The sequence below is a fragment of the Chelonoidis abingdonii genome, chromosome 22 (assembly GCF_003597395.2).
Source record: "Chelonoidis abingdonii isolate Lonesome George chromosome 22, CheloAbing_2.0, whole genome shotgun sequence".
Taxonomy (NCBI): Eukaryota; Metazoa; Chordata; order Testudines; family Testudinidae; genus Chelonoidis; species Chelonoidis abingdonii.
The window spans coordinates 8,464,529-8,492,216 of record NC_133790.1 but is presented as its reverse complement, the minus strand read 5'-3'; the positions used below and the strand labels follow the sequence as shown (position 1 = coordinate 8,492,216).

Sequence of the window (27,688 nt, the reverse complement as noted above, 5' to 3'; positions counted from 1 at the left end):
TAAGGATTTTAGAGTAGCAAGCTGTGTTAGTCTGTATCCGCAAAAAGAACAGGAGTACTTGTGGCACCTTAGAGACTAACAAATTTTAAGCATGGATTAATTCCATTACCACCAGCCTTCTGATTTTTACAGTGAAGCAGAAAGTTTTGATTTCATTTATTACATAGAAATGGACCAGTGTGCAACCAGAAGTGTAAATCATTGAGGATCTGAAGATCTAAAATAAATTTTCATAGAGAGGTGCAGCATTCTGAAGATGACACCTAAACTACCTTTCCCCACATACGATCTCTGAACAAGTTTAAAAATTACTTAATGATTCCAGAGATGTTAGATACACATCTGAACAAAAAGAATCCACCAGGCACCTGATAACTGAATTCTACATTTTCTTACCCAAAGCATTCAGTTTTGGAACCGCAGTCTGATTTAGTTCTGTCTTCAAAGTTGCAGCTATGCTTGTGCCCCCAGTACAGACTGCAGAGATTCTATTATATGCACAGTTACCTATAAAACAGCCTTGGCTTCCATAAGTACTAACAGTGCAGAGCACAGCATGAAGTGGCCTTGTGTAAAAGTACAGCTTTACTAAAACGAAACACATCTTCAGGGAGACACACTTGAAGCAAGATTGTCAGTCTTCAGACTCTGAGTCAAACACAGCTTTGACTTTTCTCTCACTGCTCACCAGCCTCTTCTCAAACTCTTCCTCACTAATTTTACCCTTTTTTAACCTTTTCAAAAGTCGTGTGTCATTCAGCAGCTCCTCCATTTCCTCATCTTCAATATCAGAGCCCTGCAGATAGTTGAAACAGTAATTTACTCCTATACTGAAATGCTTAGTTCCATATATTTGAACACTAGAAATAACCATATTAATTTTTTACTGCTGGCACTTTGTTACATGTATTGTGCTGCTGCCATCCATTACGTAGCCATATTAGGTTGGCCCTAGTATGTGCAGCAACACATGAGACAGTAATAAGGGTTAAAGATGTTTTAGTAACAGAAGGGGACATGGGGAACAGTGGATTCTCTTCTATTAGCATTCAAAATACTATTTAAATCTTCCCTTTTTCCTGCTTTTTCAAGCCTGACCCTGTTAAAGGAAACCCCCAGATAAAACTAAGCTTGCCAACTGAAAGCGGGGGCAAGGTTAAAATTAATACAAAGAACTTTGCTAAAAGTAACATTACGTTTTTATAAAGCTTGCACGGAATATAGTGAGTTTGAGCCACTTGCAAGGAGAGGGCAGCCTCACATCTTGCTCCAGAGGAGGCTGGCTGAGGAAGGTGCAAACCAATGTATTTCCTACATGCTGCCCATTTTGGACCATTCAGGCCTCCTTAGGTTTCATGGCCCATCTTGACTTTCTGCTACTGGAGGCTTACAGCAGGGTTCTGCTGACAGAAGCCAGGCAAGGAATAGAGCTTCGTCCCTCTCTATAATTGGTTGACTGCTCACTTTTTTTCTTAAGCACTCTTTTGAGAATGTAAAACTCAGGTACTGCAGCTCCCTTCATTTCAGATTGCTCACAGCTCTGAGGAGTGAGAAGTAAGCAATCCATTCACTGGCGGAGGACTGGATGGAACTTGCTTTTGAATTCATCAAGTTCTGTCTTTGGGGGTAGCAGGCAGGCAATGTGAACAAACAGTTCTCCAACTTTCTACCAGACTGAAGTCCTTATATCCCCCCCTTGCTTTTGGGGACTGTTACATTCTAACTCGGCTGTGACTATACTGAAGTAGTCACATGCGAGTTTGAGAAACTTAATTTACCTCTTCTCTTTTCCTTTTTGTTGTCATTTTCTTTTTCTTCTCCTTTTTGGCTTTCTGCTTTGACCAGGCTTTATTCCTTATAAATTTTCTTTTGCCTTCATTTTCTTGTCTGTCCTTTCTTTGCTGCTCTAACAGCTTTTGCCTTTGTTTTTCTCTGTTTTTATCTTTGAAGGGAATGGAGTCTGTATCAATACTGACAGGAACAAAGTCTGAAAAACACTTTCCTTTTAGTTCAGGCATCTTTGGCATCCTCAGCAGGGCAAAACCTCGAGCAAAACTAGCAAAGTCCAGATCTGTTAAAATAAGGATTAAGATATCAGCATGTGACAAAGTAATAGACCTAATCCACCAAAGTTCTTAAGTACATGAGTAGTTCCACTGATTTCAATGAGACTACTCACGTTTAAGAATTTTGCTCAGTTATGTTGGGTTGTGAAGGAAGGGGTGTGTATCTTAATATTTGCGTACGGTTAAACACAGACAGAGTGTCTATATGTAAAACCCTTTCCTTCCCTAACATACTGCTTGCATCCTGATACTCAATTGCTTCTCTATTTAGCAGTTTCTGAACGTCTGTGCCTATCAGTGGGAAACTGTCCAACAAAATATTTTTTAATCAACAAATGTGAGTTTGTCCAAATGGAAATTGTTTACAAGATAGGGCCAGTTTCCACAAATTCAAAATAATGGTAGGGAATAAGTTCTGAAGCTGTCAGAATGTCCCACTGCAATGTTTAACAAGTCATGTCAAAAACTAAACATTTAAAAACTTGTTGATTGACCCAATCAAAAAAATTAATCTTACTGGTTTGCAAAAATTTTCAAGACAAACTTTTCATCCCATTTCAGGATAGGAAAAAGATTCAAAATCTCAAACTCTCGTGAGACAGGAAAATCATTCCTTGCCCAGCTTTACCTTGCAGACCCAGAGAGAAGTTATTCAGTCACGACACTCATCATATAAACAGTCCTTAAAGTCATGCATTTTTCTGCAAAAATCAGTCCACTGTTAGATAAGAATGGCCAGCCAGCACAGTATCCTGTCTGACAGTGACAACTGCCAGGTGTCCTAGAGGGAGTGAACTTAACAGGTAATTATCAAGTGATCTCTCTCCTGCCCCCCCCCCCCCCCCCCGTCTCTACCCTTTGACAACAGAAGGTGGGGACACCATTCCTTACTGGCTAATACCCATTAATGGACTTAACCTCCATGAATTTATCTAGTTCTCTTTTAAACCCTGTTACAGTCTTCGCCGTCACAGCCTCCTCAGGCAAAGAGTTCCACAGGTTCCATAGATGTGTTTAGAAAAACCTGTCACCAAGAAGCAATGCATCTTTTACTGTTTTCATTAAGTCAGACAAGGATCTCTGCAAGCAGTGGTCTATGTCTCTCTAAGATTTGCTTTCTTGCTCTGTCAGAATGGCATGGGCTAGGTTCTTACCTGCAACTTTGACTTTGGCTCCCCTCTGTGGCTTTGACCAAATCATTTAGCCTCTGTGCCTCAGTTTACCCCACTGTAAAATAGGATTATGCCTTCCTTCCGCAGAACTTCAAGTCAATAATTTAGATTATATAGAACTTTACATCTTCAAAGTGGTATCAATATTTAACTTAACCGAAAGTAAACTATGTGTATGGGAGCTTGGCAGGTGGAAGACCCAGTAGCGCTTGTGCAACAACATAACTTTTGCCAAAGTGAATATAGTTTTTGAAGTAAAGTAAAAATAGCAGCTGCTAATGGAAATTACCTTTTATTCGGAAGATAAGATTGCACTCATGTTTGGCATAGGCCTGCACACAAGATACAAATGCTTTCATCCCTTTCTCAAACATGGCTCTGTCAGCCAGAGACAAAGTCTTCAGTTTTGGAAGAACATCTACCACATTTTTCAGTGGTTTCATTTCCTGCAGGGGACACTTAACCAAAAAAAGAAAAAGACATAAGCAACAGCTAAACGTAATGGTTTAAAATAAGCATTGGAACTTCAAACACATACATCAACATATGGAGGATATTTACCTACCTCATGTTTTTTTATTGATGAAGAAACAAAGTTAAGCGGCCTAACCAAAGTTCACACATTGAATCCTGAGAGAATAGGGAACAGAATGCATAAATCCTCACTCAACTCCAATTACTGGATCTCAGTGCAACTGTCCTACTGCTAATCTGGTGAAATTAAGACCATTATTTTACTTTCAGCCCCAAAAGGAGAAGGATGTCACTAAAAAGGTATACAGATTTTCTATTATATATTACTGTATATACTCAATCCAGTTCATTTATAAGCTGACCCCACAAAGATGGATAAGTAAAAATGGAAAACTTTTATGGCCCACTCATAAGCCAACCCTATAATTCAGGGGTCGGCAAACTTTGGCTCCCGGGCCATCAGGATAAGCCGCTGGAGGCTGACATGGTTTGTTTACCTCAAGCTTCCGCAGGCACAGAGGTAAACCTAAGTAAACAAAGTGTGCCGGCGTGCCAGCTGCTTATCCTGACAGGCATCAGAGAAGGGGGTCGGCTTATGAACAGGTATAGAGAGGGAGAGGTGGGACACAGCCCCTCCCCCAAACGGAGCAGGGAGAGGCAGCACAGCCAGCACCTGCTTACCCTGACAGACCGGGACAGCAACGGGGGGATTTTTATTTTATTTTTTTGGAGGGTAGGGAAGAGAATCTGGGGGTCAGAGGAGTAACCCCTATGACCACCCCCTACATGACCCCCACACTCTATCTGGGGAAGGCCAGGGGAGAATATCTCTGCTGTGGTTGGACCTGCTCGGGCAGGCCAGACCAGGCAGAATGGCTGCAGCATGTTCCAGTGGGCTGGGCCAGGCATCCATATGCTCCAGTGGGCTGGGCGGCACGGCCGCAGCCTGCCAGCCCACTGCAGCTGCATCGGAGGCTGGGGGGAGAACAGCGCATCCAGAAGCAGAGAGACTCTGGTCCCGCCTCTTCCCTTCTGGCTCTGCTGGCTGCGCTGCCTCTCCTTGCTCCCTCTGTTGGCAGGAGCGGCTGTGTCCCATCTCTCCTGCTCTATACCTGTTCATAAGCCGACCCCCTTCTCTGATGCTTCCCTTTTTTACTGAAAAAAATTCAGCTTATGAATGAGTATATACGGTAAGTAGATACACCTCTACCTCAATATAACGCTGTCCTCGGGAGCCAAAAAAATCTTACCACATTATATCAAACTTGCTTTGATTCATCGGAGCGCAGAGCCCCACCCCTCTCGGAGCACTGCTTTACCACATTATATCCAAATTTGTGTTGTATCAGGTCGTATTATATCGGGGTAGAGGTGTAATTACACAATGCAGGGAACAATCCTGCTTTAGCAGGGAGATGAATTAGTTTACCTAATAAGTGTCTCTCAAGTCTATTTTTTGTTACTCAGATTAATATATCTCATATATATGTTTTAAAATTTATGAATTCTGATTGGAAAAAAACTGGTTTTAGGTCCCATGAATTAGTTTTCATTGTAATTCTTTTCTGCTGTTAGGAAGGAAAAGCCAACTCACCTTTTGGTTTATTGAGAGAAAATTTACGTAAGATTCTTCCATGGGAAGCAAAAACACAAGCGCACTGCCTAAATGGCCAATTCGAGCTGTTCGACCGCAGCGATGTACAAAGGCACTAAAACACAACAGAAAGTTGTTTTAACAGAATGAGATGCTCAATTTGCTTTTACAGTAATACAAGACAATGAGTGGAATGGCAGGTTTTATGGAATGGATCTAGGGCTACTGTACTCTTGATGTAGGTGAGTAACTACCAACAGGTGTTACCTGAATACTGTGCAAGCAGCATATAATCCCACCCCCCACCCCTCAAATGTTCATATTAAAAGAAGATTTGTCAAATATTTGAGAGAGAGAGATGGATGTTAAAAATTATGACACTGGTACTTGTAAGATACGAAAATAGTTACTTTAATTAGCTTTATTTTTAACCCTCATTATAGCACTTCCTGAACAGCTCTGCCCTGGCCTACATCTCTGCTCATTTACTACTTTCATTCCCTGAACGTCTCCCACTTTACGGCCCCTTTGGTATTCTCTCCTGCTACCCCTTATGCTAGGAACTCTTCTCCACATCCTGTAAATGGCCACTGCCATTTTATTAATGTTAACCCACCTAACCTATAAGTGTGATCCATAAATGCTGTTACAAATGTCGGTTTTAACAAAGACTGAAGTGTTCCAATCTTGCTTTGGGCATATGGGACAGCTACATTGTTTTGTCTATCCAATCAGACTAAGTCTTGGGCAGGGAGTAGATCTTCCACTGTGTTTTGTACAGTTCTGAGCTCATTCTGCACTTAAATAGCACATTTATATAAAAAAAAGTGGGATTCAAGTTCTTACGAAGAATTTAAGTTGTACCTTGCACTGCTCGGTGGATCATACTGTAAAACCCAGTTTACTTCTGGAATGTCTACGCCACGGGCCATCACATCAGTGCAAACTAAAATGCCACTAGAAAGTTGGAAGAAAATGCAAATTTTTGATTAAATAGTCATTTGAGAAGTGCCAGCCAACAGCTCCCAACTTCTGCTCTGATTTATACATCATGCATCCCCAATCGAGGCTGTGCGTGTGCATGTCAAGGCAGAATATTTGGCCTTAAATTTAAAAAGAAAATGAATATCAACATTAGAGAACATACTACAGGTGAGCTAAAATGAACATTGAATGAAGATTCCACTGAGTATTTAGGAAAAGAATGTATTTGTACTATATCCTGCATACCACTAATTTAAGCTGGATAATCAGCTCTTCCCTTTACAAGTTCCATATTTAAATTATTTCCCCTGTTTCTAAGTAGTATAAGCATATTAAAGAAAGATCAAATGATCTAACTACAGTTTTTAAACTATCAATAGGAGATGGGGAAAATGATTCCATTGCACATAGAAAGCTAAAACTGGACTCCTAATGGTTAGATGGCAATAACAAGGACATAACGGGGCAAGAATTCCAGCCTTTTTCCAATGAGAGACAAATATTACTGGGCCCTAATGACTGCACATATTACAGAACTGACAAAAGCAGATAACTTTAATGGAAATGAAAAAGCATTTTGTTGGCAATAAACCCACATTCTTTTGTTCATATACTAAATCAATCAATCTCTGGGTTTCAACTCCTTTTATCAGAGACGGGAATTTTCACCATCGCTTCTCTTTCAAATGGGAGTTACCCAAGAGCAGTTTGTGTTATTGTTTTACCAATTTGTCTGAATTTTTCCCTCATTCAGAAGACCTATAAACACTTAAAAGTGAGTGTGATTTGTATCATCCACATTATCCCAGCTACTTCAGTAGTCTAGCTAGCAGCCTGCTCAACAGGAAAGCCACATTTCTATAGTCAAAATAGTCAAGTGGTATGTACTTCCCCAGGCTGAAAGATGAAGTTTTACCTTTCTTAGCATGTACACCTTTGACTGGAGTAGTCTATTCAAACGCTCTTACCTTGGGAGTTTCCGAAACTCGGTAAATATCTTGTTACGTTTATGTTTCATTTTCCCATGAATGCACATTATTTTCACATTTTTAACGAAGGATTCCAGAGCTTTCCCATAATATTCCACACAGGCACAGGTACTGAAGAGAGAATGAAAACCACAAAAAGTCAGCATCAACTTTTGTTTGTAAGCTGCATTTTTAATGTTACAATTGCATGTGGATTTAGTGCTGCTGAAAGGTGTTGCCTCGAAAGCCCTGGAGTGCTCTGCTTAGCCACAAAACAGGTACAACATGACAGGACAGTGCAAACTTCCTCCACGATGCCCTGCCAATGTGCCTAAATTCTGACTCAGAGCAACTTCCATGGTTCAATCCTTGGCCTCTCTGGTGAAGTTACCAATCATGCTTGTGGAATGTGTGATACAGTTATCCATGGGGAACTGGATTGAGACTATCAACCCATTTCACATAGGTCACTGGACAGCCATCAGATAGATGATGAGTTTCCATCATTACCAATTTGTGCTGGATTTTAAGAGCTAAGCTGAAAGCAAATGGCATCCCCATTACTGGCACTCTGAGCCATCCAGTCTCTTGCTAGGAAAATTTGTTACTATGACAAATGGGAATGTAGCTGAAGATCCTTTACAATAAATTTTCTAGACTCAACTATTTCTACTATATTCTTGAGGCGAGATATAGTGTGAGTCTAAAGAAAGGCAATGCAGGATGTTGAACTAAATGGCTTCTTATGGGTCCCTTAAAGCACTAACAGTTCTATTATTCTATAAACTCATCCAAGATATAAAGATGTCTTTAAAACCAGCTTAATTTGTTTTACGCCAGCAAAGGCCTTTCATACGAGACCTAAAATTGAGGTCCTGCCATTTCTGGTCACCAAAGATCCCATGCTGTTTTTCACATGAGTAGGAGCACTGGTTCTCAGTACCCTGGCCAAATTCTAAAAAAGGGTCACAATTACATTCTGTCTCACTAAATACTCCCTGAAGTGTCAGACAATATTTTTCATCACTTCCTGTTCTTAACTATCAATTGGTGTTGATGTTAAACACCAGCTATATTCCACCTCATTTTATAAAGTACAAAAACTGCTTTACCTACTACAATTTGCCTGTCAATTTAAAGGTCTGATTCTGAATTCCTTGCACACCCAACGTCACTTTGAATTAATTTTGCATTCGGCGGGAATGTAAGATCTAGTCTTACAGGTGGAAAGGGCTTGAGGATCCTTCTGAAAGAAAGGTGCTATACCAATTGCCTATTATTACTAAAAGTATGAGCATTATTTTAATGACTAATTTACAGCTATCTATAATAATACCACATTGTGGTTAAGAAATAAACACTGAAAGTTCACATGGCCTGAGCAGTTCTTTCATTATCACAAAGTATAAGACAATTTTAATGTGAAGCAATGATCCACCCCCTTTTTTGTGCATTGTACTCTACACAGAAAGTAGTTAATGTGCTCTCTAGTAGATCACCTTTAGCATGTGTGTCTCATACAGCACTGAGTACACAAATAATCATTGCACTGTTTTCACAAAGAAACCAAATGAATTACCTGAAAAAGACCAGATGTTTTTCCTGCTTGTGTTCTCGAAGAAAATGCACCAACTGATTAAATTTTTCATCTGCTTTGCATATCTACACAACATCAAAAACGTACAGAAAACAGTGGGTTCAAGATGAGCTGATTTGCTTGTTTCTTCCATTCACCTCAGTACAGAGCCTTTGTGATTCATTCATCACTAATACAGGAGGCATTTTACGCACGTTAATGCTTCTAAGATGTATTCCACATACATCAGTGTGGGAATACTGTCCTTTATGTATGTTGCTGCTTACTGAAGTTAATTAAAAAGAAACAAACATTAATGCTGGAATTCAGCTATTATTGGAGGTTTCTGAAGCTGAACTATTGACCTAATTACAAATCTTGGTTGAATTTATTTTCTCGGTGAGTAAAGAAAGAATGACCTCAGGGGTTGGGGAGTGTTACATATTATCCCCATTTCAGGGACAGGGAAAAATGAGGCATAAAAGTTGAGCATGTTCCCCAAGGTTATAGAAAGTGAATCAGTGGCAGAGCAAGGAATTAAGGCCACCAATCCTGATTTAGTGTCTCCAGTTCAAGCTACTTGACAGTCCTGCTTCAGTGGCATTTGAAAGGTCTTTGGCTTGCTTTAGTAGTTGATTTATCTGCATGAATCCTTCTGAGGGAAGCTCCTATTTCAATCTTTGTTTACTGCAATAATGTTGCTAGCTGTTTTTGCTGCAGTCTTAGAAATTCACTGTTGCATTGTTTCTGAAGGCAACAAGACTGTCAAACTGCAATGCACCAGAATGCAAGATTCTGAGTTCATCATTATGTTTAAAATAGACACAGCAAATGTGGGGAGCAGGGAGCCTCACCATGTAGTAATTTTCAAGCCGTGTGGGTGTTTTCTGAGTGCTACTTGCTGCCACTCCTTTCTCTTTCACTGTGATGCGGACGGGATTTCGGAGACCTGCTCTCACCAGGTTCTCTACTTCTTGAGTTTGAGTTGCTGAGAACAGGCCTGTTCGTCTCTGCTTGGGCAAAAAGTCCAGAATGGTATTTAAACTGCAAGTAAACAATTTAAAAAGAAAATGGCTCCAGATTTCCATCAAGAGTAAGTTTTATAATCAATTTTTAAACAGAATGATTTTTACAAAAGGGTGCTGTGCATAAACCAGCTATTGCACTACCAATCATGTGTTTGCTTGACTGATTATACCCCATGTGTGTTTGCATCTGAGATTTTAAATATGAGGTCAGATGAGATTTACTTGAAGGTACTATGAATAACTATGTTTTTGATTATTAGCCTTGTTATGTTGCCCACTTCCCTTGGCTCTTCTCTTTTTCCTCCAAGATCTGCAGAGAATGATAAAAACTTACAAGGAAGCTCAAAAAGACGACAAGATCAGAGAAGAGTGGATCCTTGACGCATACTATAGTTTGATATTTCTCTCTCTTCAGTTTACATTAGTGCAGGGGTCAGTAACGTTTCAGAAGTGGTGTGCTGAGTCTTCATTTAGTCACTCTAATTTAAGGTTTTGCGTGCCAGTCATACATTTTAACATTTTTAGAAGGTCTCTTCTATAAGTCTATAATAAATAACTAAACTATTGTTGTATGTAAAGTAAATAAGGTTTTTAAAATGTTTAAGAAGCTTTGTTTAAAATTAAATCAAAATGCAGAGCCCCCAGGACCGGTGGCCAGGACCTGGACAGTGTGAGTGCCACTGAAAATCAGCTTGTGCGCTGCCTTCGGCACAGGTGCCATAGGTTGCCTGCCCCTGCATTAGTGTATGATCAATTTTCATCTCATATTTGAAATACCAAATTATTTAGTGTGATGGTACTATTAAGAGCAGAAGGGAATAAATAAACTTCACATGCATTTCCCCACCCATTGTAAAGTTGTGGGGCATTGTGTAGTGGTCAAAATCTGAAGGATCTAGTGGTTAAATCACTTGTCTGAGACTCAGGAAAAACAGGTTTAATTCCCAGTGTGACAAGTCACTTAGGCCTTGCAAATTCCCTTAACGTAGACAAGGCCTTTAATTTCTTTGTGCCTCAGCTATCCATCTGTAAAAACAGGGACAATACTTCACTACTTGAAAGGAGTATTGTACGGTCACATTCATAGTCTGTGAGAAACTCACAAACACCGAGATAGAAAAATTGGGACCTGGGACTCCTACATTTTAATCTCACTGTGTGACCTTTTACAAGGCATGTAACCTTTCTGTGACTCAGTTCTTCATCTGTAGCATAGGAATAATATTAATGGTTGTAAAATGCTTTGAGAGCCTTAGATGGATAGCATTATAGGAATTACAAGTACTACTAGAATTATGTTTAAAAAATACCTTGCTTCGAATCCCATATCTAGAAGTCTGTCTGCTTCATCCAATACCAGCACATCAAGGGATTTCACACAACTTGCTAAATCCAGCCCATCTGCTTTTCTTCTGAACATATCCTCCAGACGGCCCGGTGTGGCTATAATGATGTTCCCACTATCAGTGATGGAATATACAGTTTAGATTATATTTTAATTGTACTTGGATGTCAACACCACCCCAGAATCTCATACCACAAACCTGCATTCAAAACACAGTCTGGAATCTTCAAGTGGGAACTGACCTGTGCACTTTTGACTGTGGAAGAGAGCTCAGTCCACTAAAGATTTTCCTACTGTCTGTCTTATTAACATATAAAGTGCTCAGATTTTATGCTGAAGGGTGAAAGAACAAAACCCTAAAGATACATAACTTGTGCATACAACAGCTCCCCAGCTACTTATATTGATCCTAGAGCTCAAATAGCTATAAAATAGATGTAAACTGAAATGCATTCTGGATACTGGCATGCAAACAAGACCAGCAAGTATATGCCACTTTATTTCAGAATTTCCACATAAGTATCATCACAAAATACAGTTTGTTAAAATTACGTATCAAATTTACTTAGACAATAGTCTGGTATTCCCAATTTAGGCCTCCAACAAAGTGCCCAGCAAGAAAGGCTGAGTCAGCACTCTGTTCACAGCAGCTCCAATCAAGCAAGAAAGAATGGAGCTGGCTAAGCAGACCTGTGCCTAATTTGTGAGTGGGGCAGGGCAGAAAGGCTAATTAAGCCATTAGCCAGGAAGGAAGTGGGGGAGAGAGATTGCTCTCCCCTGCTTGTTATAGGAGCTGTATACGTTATGAAGGTAGTGGGAATCCATTTGCAAATAAACTCCACAAGGTGTTGGACCAGCAGAAGGGTCTCAGAGTAATTTGTAGACAGGAACAGAGGCAGGAGCCAGGAGGCCCTGTTACAAGGCCACAGGTTAAGTGAATGCAGAGTATTTTTTTTTTTTTTACAAAGATCATTCATCTTCTACACGCTTTTTTCAACCCCACCCTTCCCAAGCTGAACCACAAGGCTATTTATTTAAGATCCTCTTTAGCACTTACCCCTGCTGTGACATTTTACACTGAGTAAGCCAACTAAAATATCTCTTTAGTTAAAAAAAATTATAATTTATGCTATGCACAAGCTCTCGGTCAGTAACACATTTGATCCCTTCCTACTGTTTCATTAGTCCCTCATCATGCGTGTCTAATTAGACAGATCCTGCAAGCACAAATACATAAATAACTTGATTTATAGAAGGCAATGGGTTAAATACATCCTTAAATATGTGCAGGATTGACACCCTCATTGATAAACTCCTTGGAGCAGGGATTATGCTACATTTCTGCTCTGAGAGGCACCAATAGAAATACATTAATCATCAGTTAACTCACCCATGTTCTTTGAACTTTTCAATATCTTCCACTGGATTCCTACCACCAATCAAAAGAATCTGGCTGAAACAAGAAACATGGCAATCAAAAATTTGCAAACAAAAGACAAAGGAAAGTTTGTTTTCATTACAAAACAAAGCATACCTACCTAAACTGGGGGAAGTGTTTTGTGAAATGTGATAGCACTTCATCAATCTGAACAGCTAACTCTCTTGTGGGTGTGATGACTATGGCTCCAACCTGCTCATTAGAACGAAAGGACAGACAGAAATAGACAAATGCCCCAAAAGACATTTACTATTTGCTGTGACTATGAAATTATGATGCTAAAGATTCTATGTGCAAACACCATTTTTGTTAAAGTGCTGAGAAATAAACAAGTGATTCAATTCAACCATCATGTCCTGAAACATGACAAAATGGGATGCATTTTACACAACAGACTGAACAGTACAGTAAAACAAAATCCCTTTGAAATGTCTTTTTTTTTTAAATTGGGTGCACAAATTTTTTTTTTTAAGGCAATACAAAGGTCTTTAGTGACAAGTAGCACAGAAATGAATTCAAATTTGTTCAGAAATCAAGAGACATTACAATAAAAATCTAAATGATCATACTTGATTTCATTACACTGTGTGTTATATTTTAAGATAACTTGCTCTCTAACAGTTTACAGACATCTTTTGGTCTTGGTAAACAAAAAGCAATACACAAGTACAAATTATTACTAATCAATTTCACAAGCTAGTCAGGAATACATTTAAACAAATCTATAAGAAGCAGCACAGTACTTTAAAAATTGTTTTCAATTAATTTCTGGTTACGAATGTAGTAGGGGCCTGATCCTACAAACCTTTAATCATATGTGTAACTTGACTCTTAAGTAGTCCTATAAATCTTCAATCTTAAATTACAGCTATATATTTATTTATATATTCAAAATCCCTCAATTCAGTCTTACCTGCATTTTCTTTAACTTTTCTTCCCGTCTGAGGAGAATTTCCAATATGGGAATTACAAAAGCTAATGTTTTGCCACTGCCTGTTACCTGTGAACATTGAAGCAAAGTTAGTTTCTTCACAAGTGCAAATACTTGTGAGGAAAAACAAACAGTGAATTCAATTCACAAAATACTCACCGCTTCCGCAGCAACATCTTTATTGTTCATAAACAAAGGTATAGTTGCAGACTAAAGGAAACAGAAATATTGTGCACTTACATCCTCACCGGTTTAAACAAATCTTATGTAACTCAATTCACCCAAGGATCAAAAAGTGCTTTACAAACGGACATAAGTGTCATCAACCCCATTTTACAGATGGGAAAATGAATCCCAGAGAGTTTAAGTGATTGCTCTAGGTCACACAGTAAGTGCAGGGGGAAGAGAGACAGGAAGGGAACCTGGGAGGCTGGGGGTAGCATGGATTACAGATGGGAAGCTTGACAGGCTAGCAATAATTGGAGAAGTCTGCAGGTGCGGGGCAGGTCTGAGCGGTGACTGACCCAGAGATAGAAAACCCAGGAGTTCTGACTCTCCATCCCCTGTTCTAAGCACCAGCCCCCCATTTAAAGCAGAGGACTTGAACCAACTTGTCATTTCCATCGCTCACTAGAGCAGCACACACTAGCACCTACTGCCTTCTCAGGCGCTACTCGTGACATAATGGAGCATCTTCCACTTGCCATCCCCTCTGCACTGTACACAGCGACAAACTGCACCAAAGGGGCCCTCCCCCGTCACATTACAAAAAGGCAGCGCACGCGGGTCACACCACGGACACTATATGCTGGGCTCTCCTCTGTACTGCCGGGAGGGGCAGGCAAGCACCATAAAATACCCACAAGAGGCTCCACTGCACGGGGGGAGGGCAACGCCGCGAAGGCTCCCTCCTTCCAAAGGGCCCAGCAGGTCCAACTGCAGCGGAGCCGTGAGCGGGTCTCACCCGGGGACAGACGGCTGAGCTCCCCCCACACCGTATTCGAGGGGATGGAGGAAGGGCAGGGTCCCCCCCCGTACCGAGCACGGACCACACCACGGAGCCGCCCCCCTCCCGAGTGATGGCCCAGCACGCCGGGCTGCTCCCTCCCCTTACCTGCACGGGGGTCATGTGGGGGAAGCCCAGCTCACGCAGGGTCTGCAGGACGCCCGGGCTGAGCGTGACGGGCAGAGACTCCCACCTCCCCTCGGTCACCCTCTCCATCTTGGACGGGCTCCTTGCGCTTCCGTCCGTCCGCCCGCTCAGGCTGCCCCCCAGCCTGGCTGGGTCCCTTCGTCAATGAGTCCGTGGGAAAACAGCGGCCGGGCGCAGATGCGTTCCGATTTGCAGCAAGGTGCCGGTAGAGAGCTGCTGCCGGTGTAGCGTGAAAAACTACTCAGCGGCTGCTTCTGCACTAAGCCAAGTCCTTCCAAACTTTATCGAGGCTTTTATTTCAAAGTCCTTAGGCTAAATGTTTGAGCACCTTCTGAGTTACCGCTTCAGAGGTGATTTTTATCTTCCAGACCTTTCTGGATCACTTGTTGCTCTAGCTCCTTTCACATCATTCTCGATTGCCACAGATAGAAAATGCTGAATTTTCCATCACATAACCTCAAAGTGACAGGAAGGCAGGTATTCCCTCTATTTAAGAGATATGGATCCAGTTCAGACCTTCCTTCCACTAGCACTAAGTCAGGAACACCTCTGTGCAAAACTTTATATAAAACAAGAATCAGGTCCTATTCATTTAGGAAGCTCTTCCTTAACATGTACCAAAGCACATCTTACTAGGCAAGCCTGAAGACATGATAGGTATGAGTGGTGAGATATCAGTGAGTTTCTCTGCACTAACTTTGCTTTATTAGGCTAGAGGTTTTTTCCTTCTCTCCTTCAATTAGATAAGTAGAGACCATAGAAAGGTACCTTTCTCAACCCAAGTCAAGGTGGGGAGCGGTCAACTTTTGGTTAATAACTGCTCTTCAATAGCCTCTGAGAAATTTGGAAGTTACAAACTGAAATACATAGTAATTGCTATACAAGTGCTCTTCACACTTAACCAGATAACAGTGGATATGCTGGCTCTTTAGCTAGCTATACCTCTGATTAACAACACTGAGGACAGTCCATGCAGATACAGTATTAAGGTACCCGATAGCCTTAATTTTTTCCTACATAAAAACTTAATATTCACATTATCAAGGAAGCAATATATTCAATGGACAGCTTATGACATCTAGGTCATAGGCATCAAATTTGAGGTGTTACTGAACACACAATGAGATATCACTTTAAAATGTAAAGATTTGAATATTCCACATAATAGTCTAGGAGTTTACAGACCAGGCATTTTATAAAATGCACAAGAAATTTATTTGTATTATGAACCAAGACCCAATTATACCAAATTGCTACTCAACCAAAGACAGACTGTAGATGTGCTATGAAAGCAGCAGCACTAGTTATGTTGATTCTACCTGGATATCCACAGTAAAATCCAGATCTTGATTATGATACAGAAATGTGCTTGTCTGTCCATCACAGTGACCTGAATCAGAAACCACTAGTCAGCAACATCATTGCACAGAAGCTAGAAGATGGACAGCAGGTAATTGTATTGGTGCTTGGAAAGCTCATGAAGTGCTTCAGGCATTTATGTCAATACTGTTTCACAAGCAGTCCAGGTGCTTTCACCTGTACCAGTTTGAAGTAAGAAAGATAAAGATTACTCAGCTCCTCTGCTGGGTCAGACTTCTCAATTTTTAAAGTTGTTTTTATTTAGTTTTACATGAATACTACAGGGTATTAGTGAAATGCTTCTTAAAACCCTGCTGTTTAAAACATAATAAAGCCTCCCTACAAGAATAAAATAAGCATTTTCCATCAAGCATCTACTCTTTGCTAAAGATCCCATTTTAAACACTTCCTTTACGTGCCCTCAAATACCCATCTCTAAATCAAACTGTTTTGCACTTACTGCTAAGGCAACTAGTGCCCAACAAGCTTTCCCTGCAAAAATCAGCCCAAAGAGTTTGTACTCATTTGATTGTATATTTAGTGCAAAAACTTTCCACACATTGATAAGAAAACTAATAAAATTCAAATACAAGGGTAACTGCACGTTATCAGTAAAAGCTACATATTAGTATTGTCCAAAATTCCTTTTACCCCATAAACAAAGTATAATGTTCCAACTAAGATGTATTTTTCTTTACATTAATTTTTTCTAAAAATATTTTAAAAAGCAAAATCTCAAACATGAAAAGGTAGAGAATGTCCTAGTTAACTGTCAAGAGACAAAAACCACTTTTTTAAGAATCTGTTTATTTATTGAACCTGGGTCATATTTAGATTCACACGCAATTTTAAATGTACATCTTAGAATTCAATTTTGAAGTGTTTCACACAAAAATATTGGCACACAACAGTTGCATTAAGGTGTAACAGCCACCTTTTCTGAAGAACTGCTGTAAGTGTTTGCCCAAGGTTGAAAAAATTTACTTGGAACATGAAAACCTGTAACAAATTTTAAATTAATTGTACAAAACTGTTGTGTGTTACTTGTAGACCTTCCCCCCTCTTGAAAAGATCCCCACCCCATCCCCCAAAAAAGATTACAACTAATATACATCAGTCACAACATAATCCTGGATCAGCACCCACACCATTTACATTTTTTAAACCCAGCATCAGATACCAAGAAAGGAAAGTAATTGTTTATACAAAAAATGAAATCCACATGTGCCTGAAATAAAGAAACACACACCAGCACTTAGCATTATGCTAATTAGGACCAGATAATGGCAGAAAATGCCACTTAAATTAAAATAAGGGCTGCATAGCATTGCAATAAACCCCAAGAACTATTAACCCTTTGGCATCAGAAATCCAGATTTCCTGAACACTGGTGCATTCTGCAATAGTGCCAACAGTATGAGCTTTGGACCTGCAAGCACTAGGGGGTTAATAACTACTGTTTGCCAAGACACTGCACACAACTGGCTTTGATGGTTATAAACCTGTGAAACTAAAACCACATAATTGTTTGGTAATAAAAGGAAAGCATGTATTTTAATATCAATTTTTAATTAAAAGAATGTAGGGAACAAATCAATGTAATTAAGATCATTACTGTAGATTTTTTTGTGACCAAGTATGCATACTATATTGGAAATGTCAGCTGTCTTCTATTCATTACCAGTCACGTTAGAATGAAGTTCTGCTTCACTTGCCCTTCTGGCAGTACATGAAAGTGAAGAGGGGATTATTTTCATTCCATAATGTCTACTGCAGGATTAAAGATGTCAAGAATGCAAATAGTCACTTTAGGACCTTTTACTGTTTCCCTAGACAGAATTGCAATTAATAATGAAAACAGAAAAAAGTTAGAAAAAGACAGTAACATTGCTTATTACTACGTTTGAATTATAGCATTTGCAGTCTGTTTAGACCTCGCTTAGCAGAAAGACTAGGCAGATTTCAAGTGAAAAAATTATGCCAATTAAGTGACAAGATATTTTAAACACAGCTTTTGCTACAGAAGATATACAAAAACCATTTTATTTTGACTAGGAACTTAAGCAAATAAGTTTTATAGTTCAGAAATTAGGGTTTAGAAACTAAATGACATTGTTTTGTGACCGAGATGTTTTGGTAGATAGTAAAGTGAGTGTTTGGGATCATCGGGAAAAGTTTTCTTAAACAACTCTTCGGACTTCAAAAAATCTCTTCAGGTAGTAGATCTGTCCCAGTGTCATGGCAACTAGTACAAGGGCTTCAAAGAATGACCAGAGAACCACTCTGCTGTTTGTGTTGTCATTAACTGTCGGAGAAAAAACAGAAGTACATGACTGCTAAAATATTTAAATAAGTGTGATGTAAGATATTAAATAAGGTCTATATGGTTATGACAACAAGCACTATACACATCTGTGCATTCATCCATTCACCCTTAGAATGCTGGCATACTCTGCATTCTTAGCCAAGTAAGTGGTCTAGGATGACCACGTTACTCTCTAAAAGGTTAATAAAGCTGATAGGACACATCACTATAAAGTTACAGCGACAAAAGGGTTATAAGGTCTAAAAGTCCAAGGAGAATTTGCCAGTTACATGTCCATTTTTCCAATCCAAGGGGCAATTTTCCTACTGGAATCAGGGCCGGCTCCGGGCACTAGCACAGCAAGAAGGTGCCTGGGGCGGCACATGTAAAGAGGTGGCACCTTCAGCTCTTCAGCGGCAGGTCCCTCAGTCCCTCTCGGAGGGAAGGACCTGCTGCCTAATTGCCACCGAAGAATGAAGCAGCACAGTGGAGCTGCCGCCAATCGCAGCTCCCCCCACCACTGCTTGGGGCGGCAAAAACCCTGGAGACGGCCCTGACTGGAATCATACTTTTTGGACACCAGAAGCTCTTTCAATCTCAATGTCAGTCACAAATTGCAGCATCTTTCAATGCCCTACCCCATCTCCATGAGAATACCTACTAACCCAGACTCATTTATACAAGTACCAAGTGCAGCCATCAAACCTTACTCCAGATTTACTTTCTTCCCCCTTAGCGCAACAATTGCATTTCCTAACATCAGAGTCAAGCTGGTACACTTGGTGATGAGCTGCCAAAATCTTAATAACTGGTTCCCTACCAGGTCTTTGGCAGCACTTCGGCGGCGGGGGATTCTTCACTCGCTGCAGGTCTTCTGCAGCACTGTCAGTCGCAGGTCCTTCAGTGCCACCAAAGACCCGGAATGAGTGAAGGACCGGCCACCGAAGTGCCACTGAAGACTCGGAGCACCGCCCGGTGAGTACAAGCCACACATGCCTCCCAAAACAGCCTGTTTTACCTCCCCCTCATCCACGTCCTGCCCCTGACTGCCCCCCCTCAGAACCCGCAACTCATCAACCCCACCCCGCTCCTTGTCCCCGACTATCCTCTCCCACCTTAACTGACCCCCAGGACCCCACCCCTTGACTCCCACAACCCCATCCCCCACCACCCCGACAGACTCCAGGAACTCCCTCACCTACCCATCCCCCCCGAACTTTCACCCTCCCCCTTATCCAATCCTCCTCCCAGCCCTGGCCCGGTCCCCTTATGTTGCTCAGGGCAGCACGCATGGATGCCATGTGGCTGGCTGGAGCTTGCAGCCCCACCCCCTTACCATGCTGCTGAAAGCAGCAGGAGCTGCAGAGCTGCCCAGGAACAGTCCAGAGCGCTGACCCTGGCGATGTGGCACATTGAGGTTCTGCAAGAATGGGGAAGGCCGGGGAAAGGGAGGAAGGAAAGGGGGAGCCTCCTCCGCCGGAAGCTCAGGCAGGCCAGATAGGATGGTCCTGCGGGCCAGAGTTTGCCCACCCTTTTAACAACCGGTTCTAAACCAGCTTCTAAATTTAACAACTGGTTTGTGCGAACCGGCTCCAGCTCACCACTGGGTATACCAAGTCAGTATCAAGTCTATTAATCCACTGTTCTAGTTTGCAAAGACTGCAAAGCATTTTTACTGTAAACATTTAAAGAGTTCACTAGCATGTCAAGGATGAGATGTTACTCTCAGGTAAAATTCTAGAATAGTGCCACTTTGATAGTAACTGCAGCAAGCTGATGGTTTGCCATTGCATTTAAAGCACTCTTTCCTAGGGCCTAATGTTACACCATCATATCTTCTACATCCTTTAAAAAACATAATGGACACTGTTAAGAAACTAGTAAATGGATCTCATAGTTCACAAAGTGTTAGGTTAATTCTTTTGCAGTGCATTGCCTGAAGAAAGCACAAAGACACATTCTTCCTGGATGTGAAATTATGAACAGGGACCACAACTGCTAGAGCCAATGGAATAAAAAGCAGCAATGGAAGAATTTAATAATTGGATTTTATTTGATGGATGTGCCCTCAGGAATCTGTCTCATTTTCCCCAAGCCTTTGATTATGTTTCTCTCTATGAAAAGCCTATCAAGGTAATTTTGAATCCATGAGGATAAGGAGAAGTTGATGTTAATGTACATTTATAAATTCAGCCCTAAAGGAGTCGAAATTTTTATGCAATTAATCTTTTTAAAAATTAAGTTCCTACACAGAAAGATCTAACGTACAATTATGTGTTTCACAGGAAAATAGATTTCCCCTTTATTTGTACTGGACTCATTCTATCTGCCAATTCTATTTTAAGTAGCGAGGATGTCTTCGACCCTGTTCACCTTCCTCACATGAGTAGCAATAGTTCTACTAACATCCAAAGGCCTCTCTCTGCATAAGGAAGACAAGGTGAATTAGGCCCAATTACAGCATAGTAACCCAGACTTATTTCTCCAATGAAATAATGCACCCATCTACCAACAGGAAACATATCACTGACCTTGAGACATTCATGAACATACTATTTACTAAGTGCAAATAGTTCCTACTTTGTCTTTCAAATTTTACAATGGCAAAACAGACATTTTGCACAACAGAATTTTTTAGGGTTTGGCTACACTGGAGAGTTACAGCACTGGTGGTGGCTTTACAGCACTGTAACTTACTCCCCGTCCACACTGGCAAGGCACATACAGCGCTGTATCTCCCTGGCTACAGCACTGGCTGTACTCCACGTCGGCCTGGGGAATAACAACTATAGCGCTGCATGCAGCGCTGGGGTGCCAGTGTAAACAGTGATTAATCTTACTACGCTGTAACTGACCTCTGGAACCTTCCCATAATGCTTTTTAAGTAAAGATAACACTATTTGTTTTGTTGTGATGCCTCTCTGTTTTGTTGTCAACGCGGGGCTCCCTGAGCTGCCTATCTAAAAAACAAACACAACTAGTGTTTCCTCAAGCAGACGGATCCCTTTGGAATGTTTGCTTGAGGAGAGAAGCAGACCGGAGGGAGGTTGGGGGGGTCCATTTTGGAGCAGCTGCTTATCTGGTCTGAAGGCTATTTGCATTTAGTGAATGAAACAGGGGTGGGGGAAGGGGTCGAAACTTTTAAAATGATTGAAGGTTGGTGCTGTGTATCTTAAGTCCTCAGAACTTGCAAGGCAGGGAGCTGACACAATCTCTTCTGTCTCCCCCACGCTCCTTGTCACACTCCACCCCACCCGCCTCTTTTGAAAAGCACGTTGCAACCACTTGAACGCTGGGATAGCTGCCCATAATGCACCACTCCCAACACCAGTGCAAATGCGGCCACACTGCAGCACTGGTAGCTGTCAGTGTGGCCACACTGCAGCGCTTTCCCTACACAGCTGTACGAAGACAGCTTTAACTCCCAGCGCTGTACAGCTGCAAGTGTAGCCAAACTTAGTTACACTAGGGACAACCAGGTTTAAAGAAAGAATCTCAATGTTATACTACTTTATTTCTATCATGACAGTAGGACTCAAGAGTTTTAAAATTCTCGAATAACCAAACGTAGTTTCTAGATAGTTTCCCTAAAGCTCAAAATATTCTACCATTTAAGAAAACAAAACAAAAAAAACAGCATGCAAGTCAAAGAAAGTCACATACTTGCTCTGTGTATTCTCTCACGAACTTCCATGTACTCCTGTTCATGCTTTACAGCTGTCATGGCCACTGCTAACTCATTAATCATCTCTTCTAGCTTGTTCTGATGAGCTGCAGAACAATTTAAAAAGAGTTAAGAAAGTGTATTTTTGACATATCAAAAACAGCTTCTCCTGAAAGTGGATGAATAATTAAATTTAATTCCATACTATGGTTAGTTTTGTAAAATGCACAGTCTATACAGCTGAAAACTTTTCAACCTTGTAGGAAGATTATTCAATAAGTAAATCTGATATTGACAATGATGGGAACGACATTTCTAAGACTCTCAGGGTCAGGTTCACGGGTTTCTTCTTTACAATTATATTTTACGTTTGGGTAAGGCCTCCTTCTCCATGGTATCTAACTTGGAGGCCAGGGAAGGGGTGACCAATTTTACAGTCAACGCAGACCAGTTACATTCAATATATATACACTTTTCCAGAGAAGCAGCGCGCAAAATTTATCTGAACATATCAAATCAGTACAATATTGTGCTAGCGTCTCTCCTGCTAGGATTATCTTCACTATATGTCCTTCAAACTCAATCTCTGAAATAGTACAGAGCTTTAATGCTAATTTGCCAACAGCACAGCAACTGAGAATTTGTTTAAACTTGTGATGTTAGCTAAACAAGATGAGTTTCTGAAGTGTGTTTGGCTACTTCTCCTGTGACCTTCCTTTGCAGCTGACATATGGGATAAAATCAGTTCTGAAGGAAGACATCTCTCTTCCCAGGTACTGGCATGACATGACAGTGGCCTGATAATGGAAGAGGAAAACAACACCAGATGATTATTGTAGAGCAGTGGCTTGAGGTGGCTCACCAGATGCCGGGAGCAGAGAGCCAGTATTTAGCAGTTTGGATGTCAGATAACAGTAGGATACTGTTTACTGCCTTCAATGCTCAGAGCAATGTGCAACTCTGTAATATCTAGGATTAATAAAGTGTACTTATCAGATTTCTCTAGCATCAAGAACTTCAAGTCACTCCCACAGAGGTTGGCCTCTACTACTAACAGTTCAGATAGCTTGCAGGAATTACCTAGAAGTTCAGGGCAATTCATGGGACATTTAAGGACAATACTTGGGAGCCACTATACATTATTTTTACAGTAAGTGGCAGATATTTTAGATGCAGCCTTAAATGCTACATGAAGGACTTTTCTCTTTCAGTGATAAGAGAAAGAACAAGGCTGTTTAAAAGTCACACTTCTTTTAGGAAGGAGAAAATAACTCATGAGTTATGAATTCTGTCACCAAAAAAAAAACCTTTACAGTTGCCTGAGCAATACTGACCTTACCTTACAGATATCAAGATACACCACCCATTCTCATGGCCACTGATTACTGCAATAGGGGTAGCTTATTAGTAAGAACAAAGATTACTACTGTATGGATTGTTTAAACATGCTGAAAAGATACTTGCTTTAAGGCAAACATCTACCTTAAGCTGAAGAAACTAGACTTGTGTCATTATTCTGCATGATAGATGTGCTATTCACAGACTTCAGAGAACCTTTTAACTATCTCTTATGAATAGGAATTCAGTTAGAAAATTGTTAAATATTTCAAGAAAACATCAAGCACTCACTTCACACACGGGTTACATATCTGCTATAATAGAAGACAAAAGGTATTACTGTCTTCTTGCTAATTACTGTACTATTGCATCATTTTCTAAATTTTATGATTCAGTCTGTTTCCCAAAATATTAATTTAATTCTATGGTAAATGACATCTGTTGTAATTTTTCACTTACAGGTTATGCATTAGCTGTAAGATTATATTACTAGGAAGTGGTTCATTCTCCTCCAAAATGCTCTCAATTCCCCATACTCACTTTAATACCAGAAAGGAAAACAACAACTATGAAATATTTAAAGTTACTAGATGTTCAGTATTTTAAATTGAATTCTACGTAACAGAAACTCCTGATTATGTCTCCTGTTAGCCATAAATAACCCCCTGAAGACAAATGTTCATTAACAGTTTAAGGGCCTGATCCTGAGAGATGCTGAGCACCCAGACCTCACAATAGAAGTTGCAGGTGCCCAGCACCGATCAGGATCAGACCTTCATTTTGTGTAGTTTATTAAAAAGACATTCTCATGCTAACAAACAGATGTTAGAGAAGAGGAAAAGCACAAGTTAGATGTTAGTGAATAAACATATGCAAAAGACAAGATGCTAATGAGCTTTCAAAAAGCAGTACACATACCATCCCAGGTATCTCCACCACCTAGGGAAAAGTGTAAGAGATGAACACGAGTACAGGACAAAAAGCTGCAGATAAACCAGTAATTTACATGGCTAGGAGAAAATTACATATTAGCACACTTATCAAAGAATTAAATTAATACATGTAGTAATCTACATAGTGCTGAGCACCTGAACTGGAAGTGTGAAACTGAGGAAAAGACTAAAGAATGAAAGCATTAGTGCCTGCAGACGGCAGAGTGATTCCCAGTCATTTTGCACTATGTCGTATAGTAGTGCCTAAAAATATTTAGACCCATTTGTAGCTGCTCAAGAAAATGACAAACTAAAGCGACTGAATGACATAAGAATTCTAAGATTCCTTGTACAGTACTTCGGAAGGATGTGTGCAGAGAAAAGCTTCTAAGATTAGTGTTTCAAGGTCACCAATCAGAACCATTTTCCTTTCAGAAGTTCTCCTCACCTTCTGTCTCCATGTCTTGCCCTTTTGGAGCTTCTCCAATATCAATAGTGAACATCACTATCTTAGGAGTCATGGTGGACATTCTGTTGCTAAAGCAAAACTTGTAAGTTCCATCCATGTGAGCAGCAAATGTGTATTTTCCACTGGACTCTCGGTCTCCTTTATAAATCCCTTTATTATCAGGCCCTGTAATCTGGGGGCAAAAAAAGAAAATTTCACTACTCTGTGTGTCTCTTGAAGTCATGCATTTAGAAAAAGCAAATTTAAACTAAACTCATGATATTCCAGCTGGAGATGGCACTCCTACAATTGATATGCAATACCAACAGAATCTATATAATCTCATCTCCCACAACTAAAAGGCAGGGTGACATTTTTCTATCTGCATTAGAACCTTTCAGAAAATACCTCTTTAAGGTAGTGCAAAAGGCTTTTTACCTGCCAAGACTTGCATTATCTTTCAGCAGTGAAGACCCACATTAGCATCCAAAAGTAAACATAATATAAACACAGAACCCTAACCTCCATTTCTGGCAGAAAAGTAAATGAGAAACAAACATACTTGTTTTGACATATCACTACTGTTTTTAAGTATACGATTCTGTGGTGCTGCAGGGGCCGCTTTTAGGCTATGACTGAACCAGTGTACTGACCACTTGTGGTCATTAAGATCTTACGGCTCTTTTTCCCAAAAATAGTGTTGAAACTTGCGTCTTGGCCTTGTTTCATTACATTCTGCTGCCCTAGATGTGAGTTTAAACTGCATTTAATACTTTTCCTCAATACTTCCCCTACCTATTGTATAATGTCACTGCATAACTGCAGGAGGCATCAAGAAAACATACTGCTACATCTAGTCACTCCACTCACAAAATCACCCTCAACATTTTTCTTCCTTATTATGTCTCAGATCCTCTTGTGAAAGTGCTCAAGATAAGCTTAATAGTTGCCATATTCCACTTCAAAGCTGACTGCATTTGTGCTTGGTGAAAAGATTCCACTTGTAGACTGAAGTGTCTTTGGGATTGAGATGAAGTGTGTACATTATTCTCCTACTGACCTGGATTTCTTTGGGGGAGGAGGGCAAGGGGAGAAGGTGTTAAAAAAATTTAAAAGCCCACAATTCATAACATAACATGTCAGTCAAATCCAACAAAGTTAAGTCAAAATTCAAGCATCAGAACTAGGAAACTGCAGTGGGGCCCCCCCAAACTAATCAGCACTATTCTGTAAGAATACCCCTACCACATCCCCTGCTAACAGAAGGCTTATTTTGAAAACTTTCAAAAGAGGATGTGGGATATACAAAGGAAGGAAGATTTTAAGAGGGTGGTTTTGAAAGTGCAGTTACTAGACATAGTAATGCCTTTTCTAGGTGCTTTCTGCAGTTATGTTGACAATAGAGAACAGTTAGCCTTGGGCAACTTGATCTGCAGAAGTAATTTGCCTCTTCTGGGGGAATTTGGACATCTCAATTTACCAGCAGCAGAGACCATGACCTACCATGAGTGTGATAGTGCTTCTGCCAAGTAGGAATTTGGCAGGCAAGCCTGGCATATAAAGAAATGCAAGCGGACAAAGAGAGAGCTATATGTACATTCCAGCCAATTGTGATTAACACATTTCTGTCTTTGGATTTATCACCACCAGGGCAGCCCCTCATCATCACTCTACCTACCTTCATAGCTCTGAGCTCTCCCCATTACTAGAGATTAGGCTACTAACTGCTCAGGGTACAATCTCTGCTCCCCCAGAGGCTGTCAGTAGCTTCACATCCGTGCTCTCATACACCCCCAACACACACACACACACCACCTTCCTCCATGGTTACACTCAGAACCCCCTCACACCACAATAGGGCGCATGCATACACTGCCCTGTCCCTTAAAGGATAAATTAAAACAAACAAACAACATATATGAGATATATCATATATGGAGATCTCATAGAACCGGAGGGACGCCTGAGAGGTCATTGAATCCAGCCCCCTGCTTCACTAGCAACAAGTACTCAATTTTGCCCCAGAATCCTCAAGTGTACCCTCAAGACTGAAACAACACCTCGGGTTTTAGCAGGCCAATGTCAAAGCCACTGAGCAACCCCCACCCCTGCTCTTTCCCTTGATAAGACACAGCCTGAACACAGCTCTGCTCCCCAAGGCCAAAAAAAGCTTCACTTTGCTGATCATTCCTCTCTTAATCATGGCAGATGGGAGGCTGGATCTGGGCTGCTGCCTCCAGGACATTTCCATGCGTCCTGGGGTGAGGCCATAAACCAGCAAGCAGAATCACTACACCTACCTGAAACATTGTGCCCCCTCCCCTCACCTAGTCACGGTACCCCTCTTCTGCTTACTCAACCAACAGCCCCCACGCTCAAAGCAATAGCCAAAAGCGGGCCACCCCCCCCCCCCCCCCGCCATGATCAGAGCCCATCGCTCTCACCTACAGCACGGCTCACCCCCTCCATGGCATAGGCTGGCATGCCTCGGCCTACCCTTCCTCCCCCTCCCCTAAGGTCAGCCCACAGCCCCAACTCCCCCTTCAGATCCGCTCCCCACGTCCCGCTCTCGTGCCCTCCCTCCTCGGGTCTGGCCCCCCCGGCCCTACTCCTCAGGGGCCGAGACCACAGGTTTCCCCTCCTCGCTTTACCCGCCCTGCCCTGCCTCACCTCCACGTCGATGTCCAGGAAGCCCCCCTCGGCCACCTCGAAGATGAGCCCCATCTTGGTGCCAGACGGGACCCGCTCCAGGAAACACTCCTCCGCGTGCGCGTCGATGCTCACGAAGTAGCCGGCAGCCGGGGCTGAGAGCGCGGCCAGCAGCGCCAGCACCGCCCTCACCGGCGACATGGCGGAGCCAAGGGGGACCGAGCGGCGCGGCAGAAGGGGGCACTTCCTGCTCACACCCCGCCT

The 27,688-nt window shown here is 41.3% G+C and overlaps 2 protein-coding genes across 5 annotated transcripts; both read right to left on the bottom strand.

Annotated features, from left to right (window-relative positions):
- Positions 1-567: 567 nt before the first annotated feature.
- On the bottom strand, positions 568-14,841 carry DDX55 (DEAD-box helicase 55). Of its 3 annotated transcripts, XM_032800657.2 has the most exons (14): positions 14,691-14,841; positions 13,736-13,786; positions 13,559-13,645; positions 12,746-12,837; positions 12,598-12,660; positions 11,173-11,322; positions 9,689-9,878; positions 8,838-8,920; positions 7,259-7,390; positions 6,171-6,263; positions 5,307-5,421; positions 3,528-3,696; positions 1,779-2,071; positions 568-796 (listed from the first exon to the last, which is right to left on the bottom strand). In XM_032800657.2, the coding sequence occupies exons 1-14, from the start codon at positions 14,796-14,798 to the stop codon at positions 635-637; spliced, it is 1,788 nt and encodes a 595-aa protein (XP_032656548.1). In that variant the 5' UTR covers positions 14,799-14,841; the 3' UTR covers positions 568-634. The 3 variants fall into 3 exon arrangements, with proteins under 3 accessions (XP_032656548.1, XP_074916065.1, XP_032656549.1); XM_075059964.1 differs by lacking the exon at positions 13,736-13,786 and having other exon boundaries at positions 14,691-14,830; XM_032800658.2 differs by lacking the exon at positions 14,691-14,841 and having other exon boundaries at positions 13,559-13,638; positions 13,736-13,748.
- A 2,037-nt stretch (positions 14,842-16,878) lies between these two features.
- Positions 16,879-27,688, bottom strand: TMED2 (transmembrane p24 trafficking protein 2). Of its 2 annotated transcripts, XM_032800585.2 has the most exons (5): positions 27,446-27,678; positions 24,776-24,968; positions 24,314-24,334; positions 22,057-22,164; positions 16,879-18,393 (listed from the first exon to the last, which is right to left on the bottom strand). In XM_032800585.2, exons 1-5 carry the CDS (start codon positions 27,623-27,625, stop codon positions 18,269-18,271), a joined length of 627 nt encoding a protein of 208 aa, XP_032656476.1. In that variant the 5' UTR covers positions 27,626-27,678; the 3' UTR covers positions 16,879-18,268. The 2 variants fall into 2 exon arrangements, with proteins under 2 accessions (XP_032656476.1, XP_032656477.1); XM_032800586.2 differs by lacking the exon at positions 24,314-24,334 and having other exon boundaries at positions 27,446-27,688.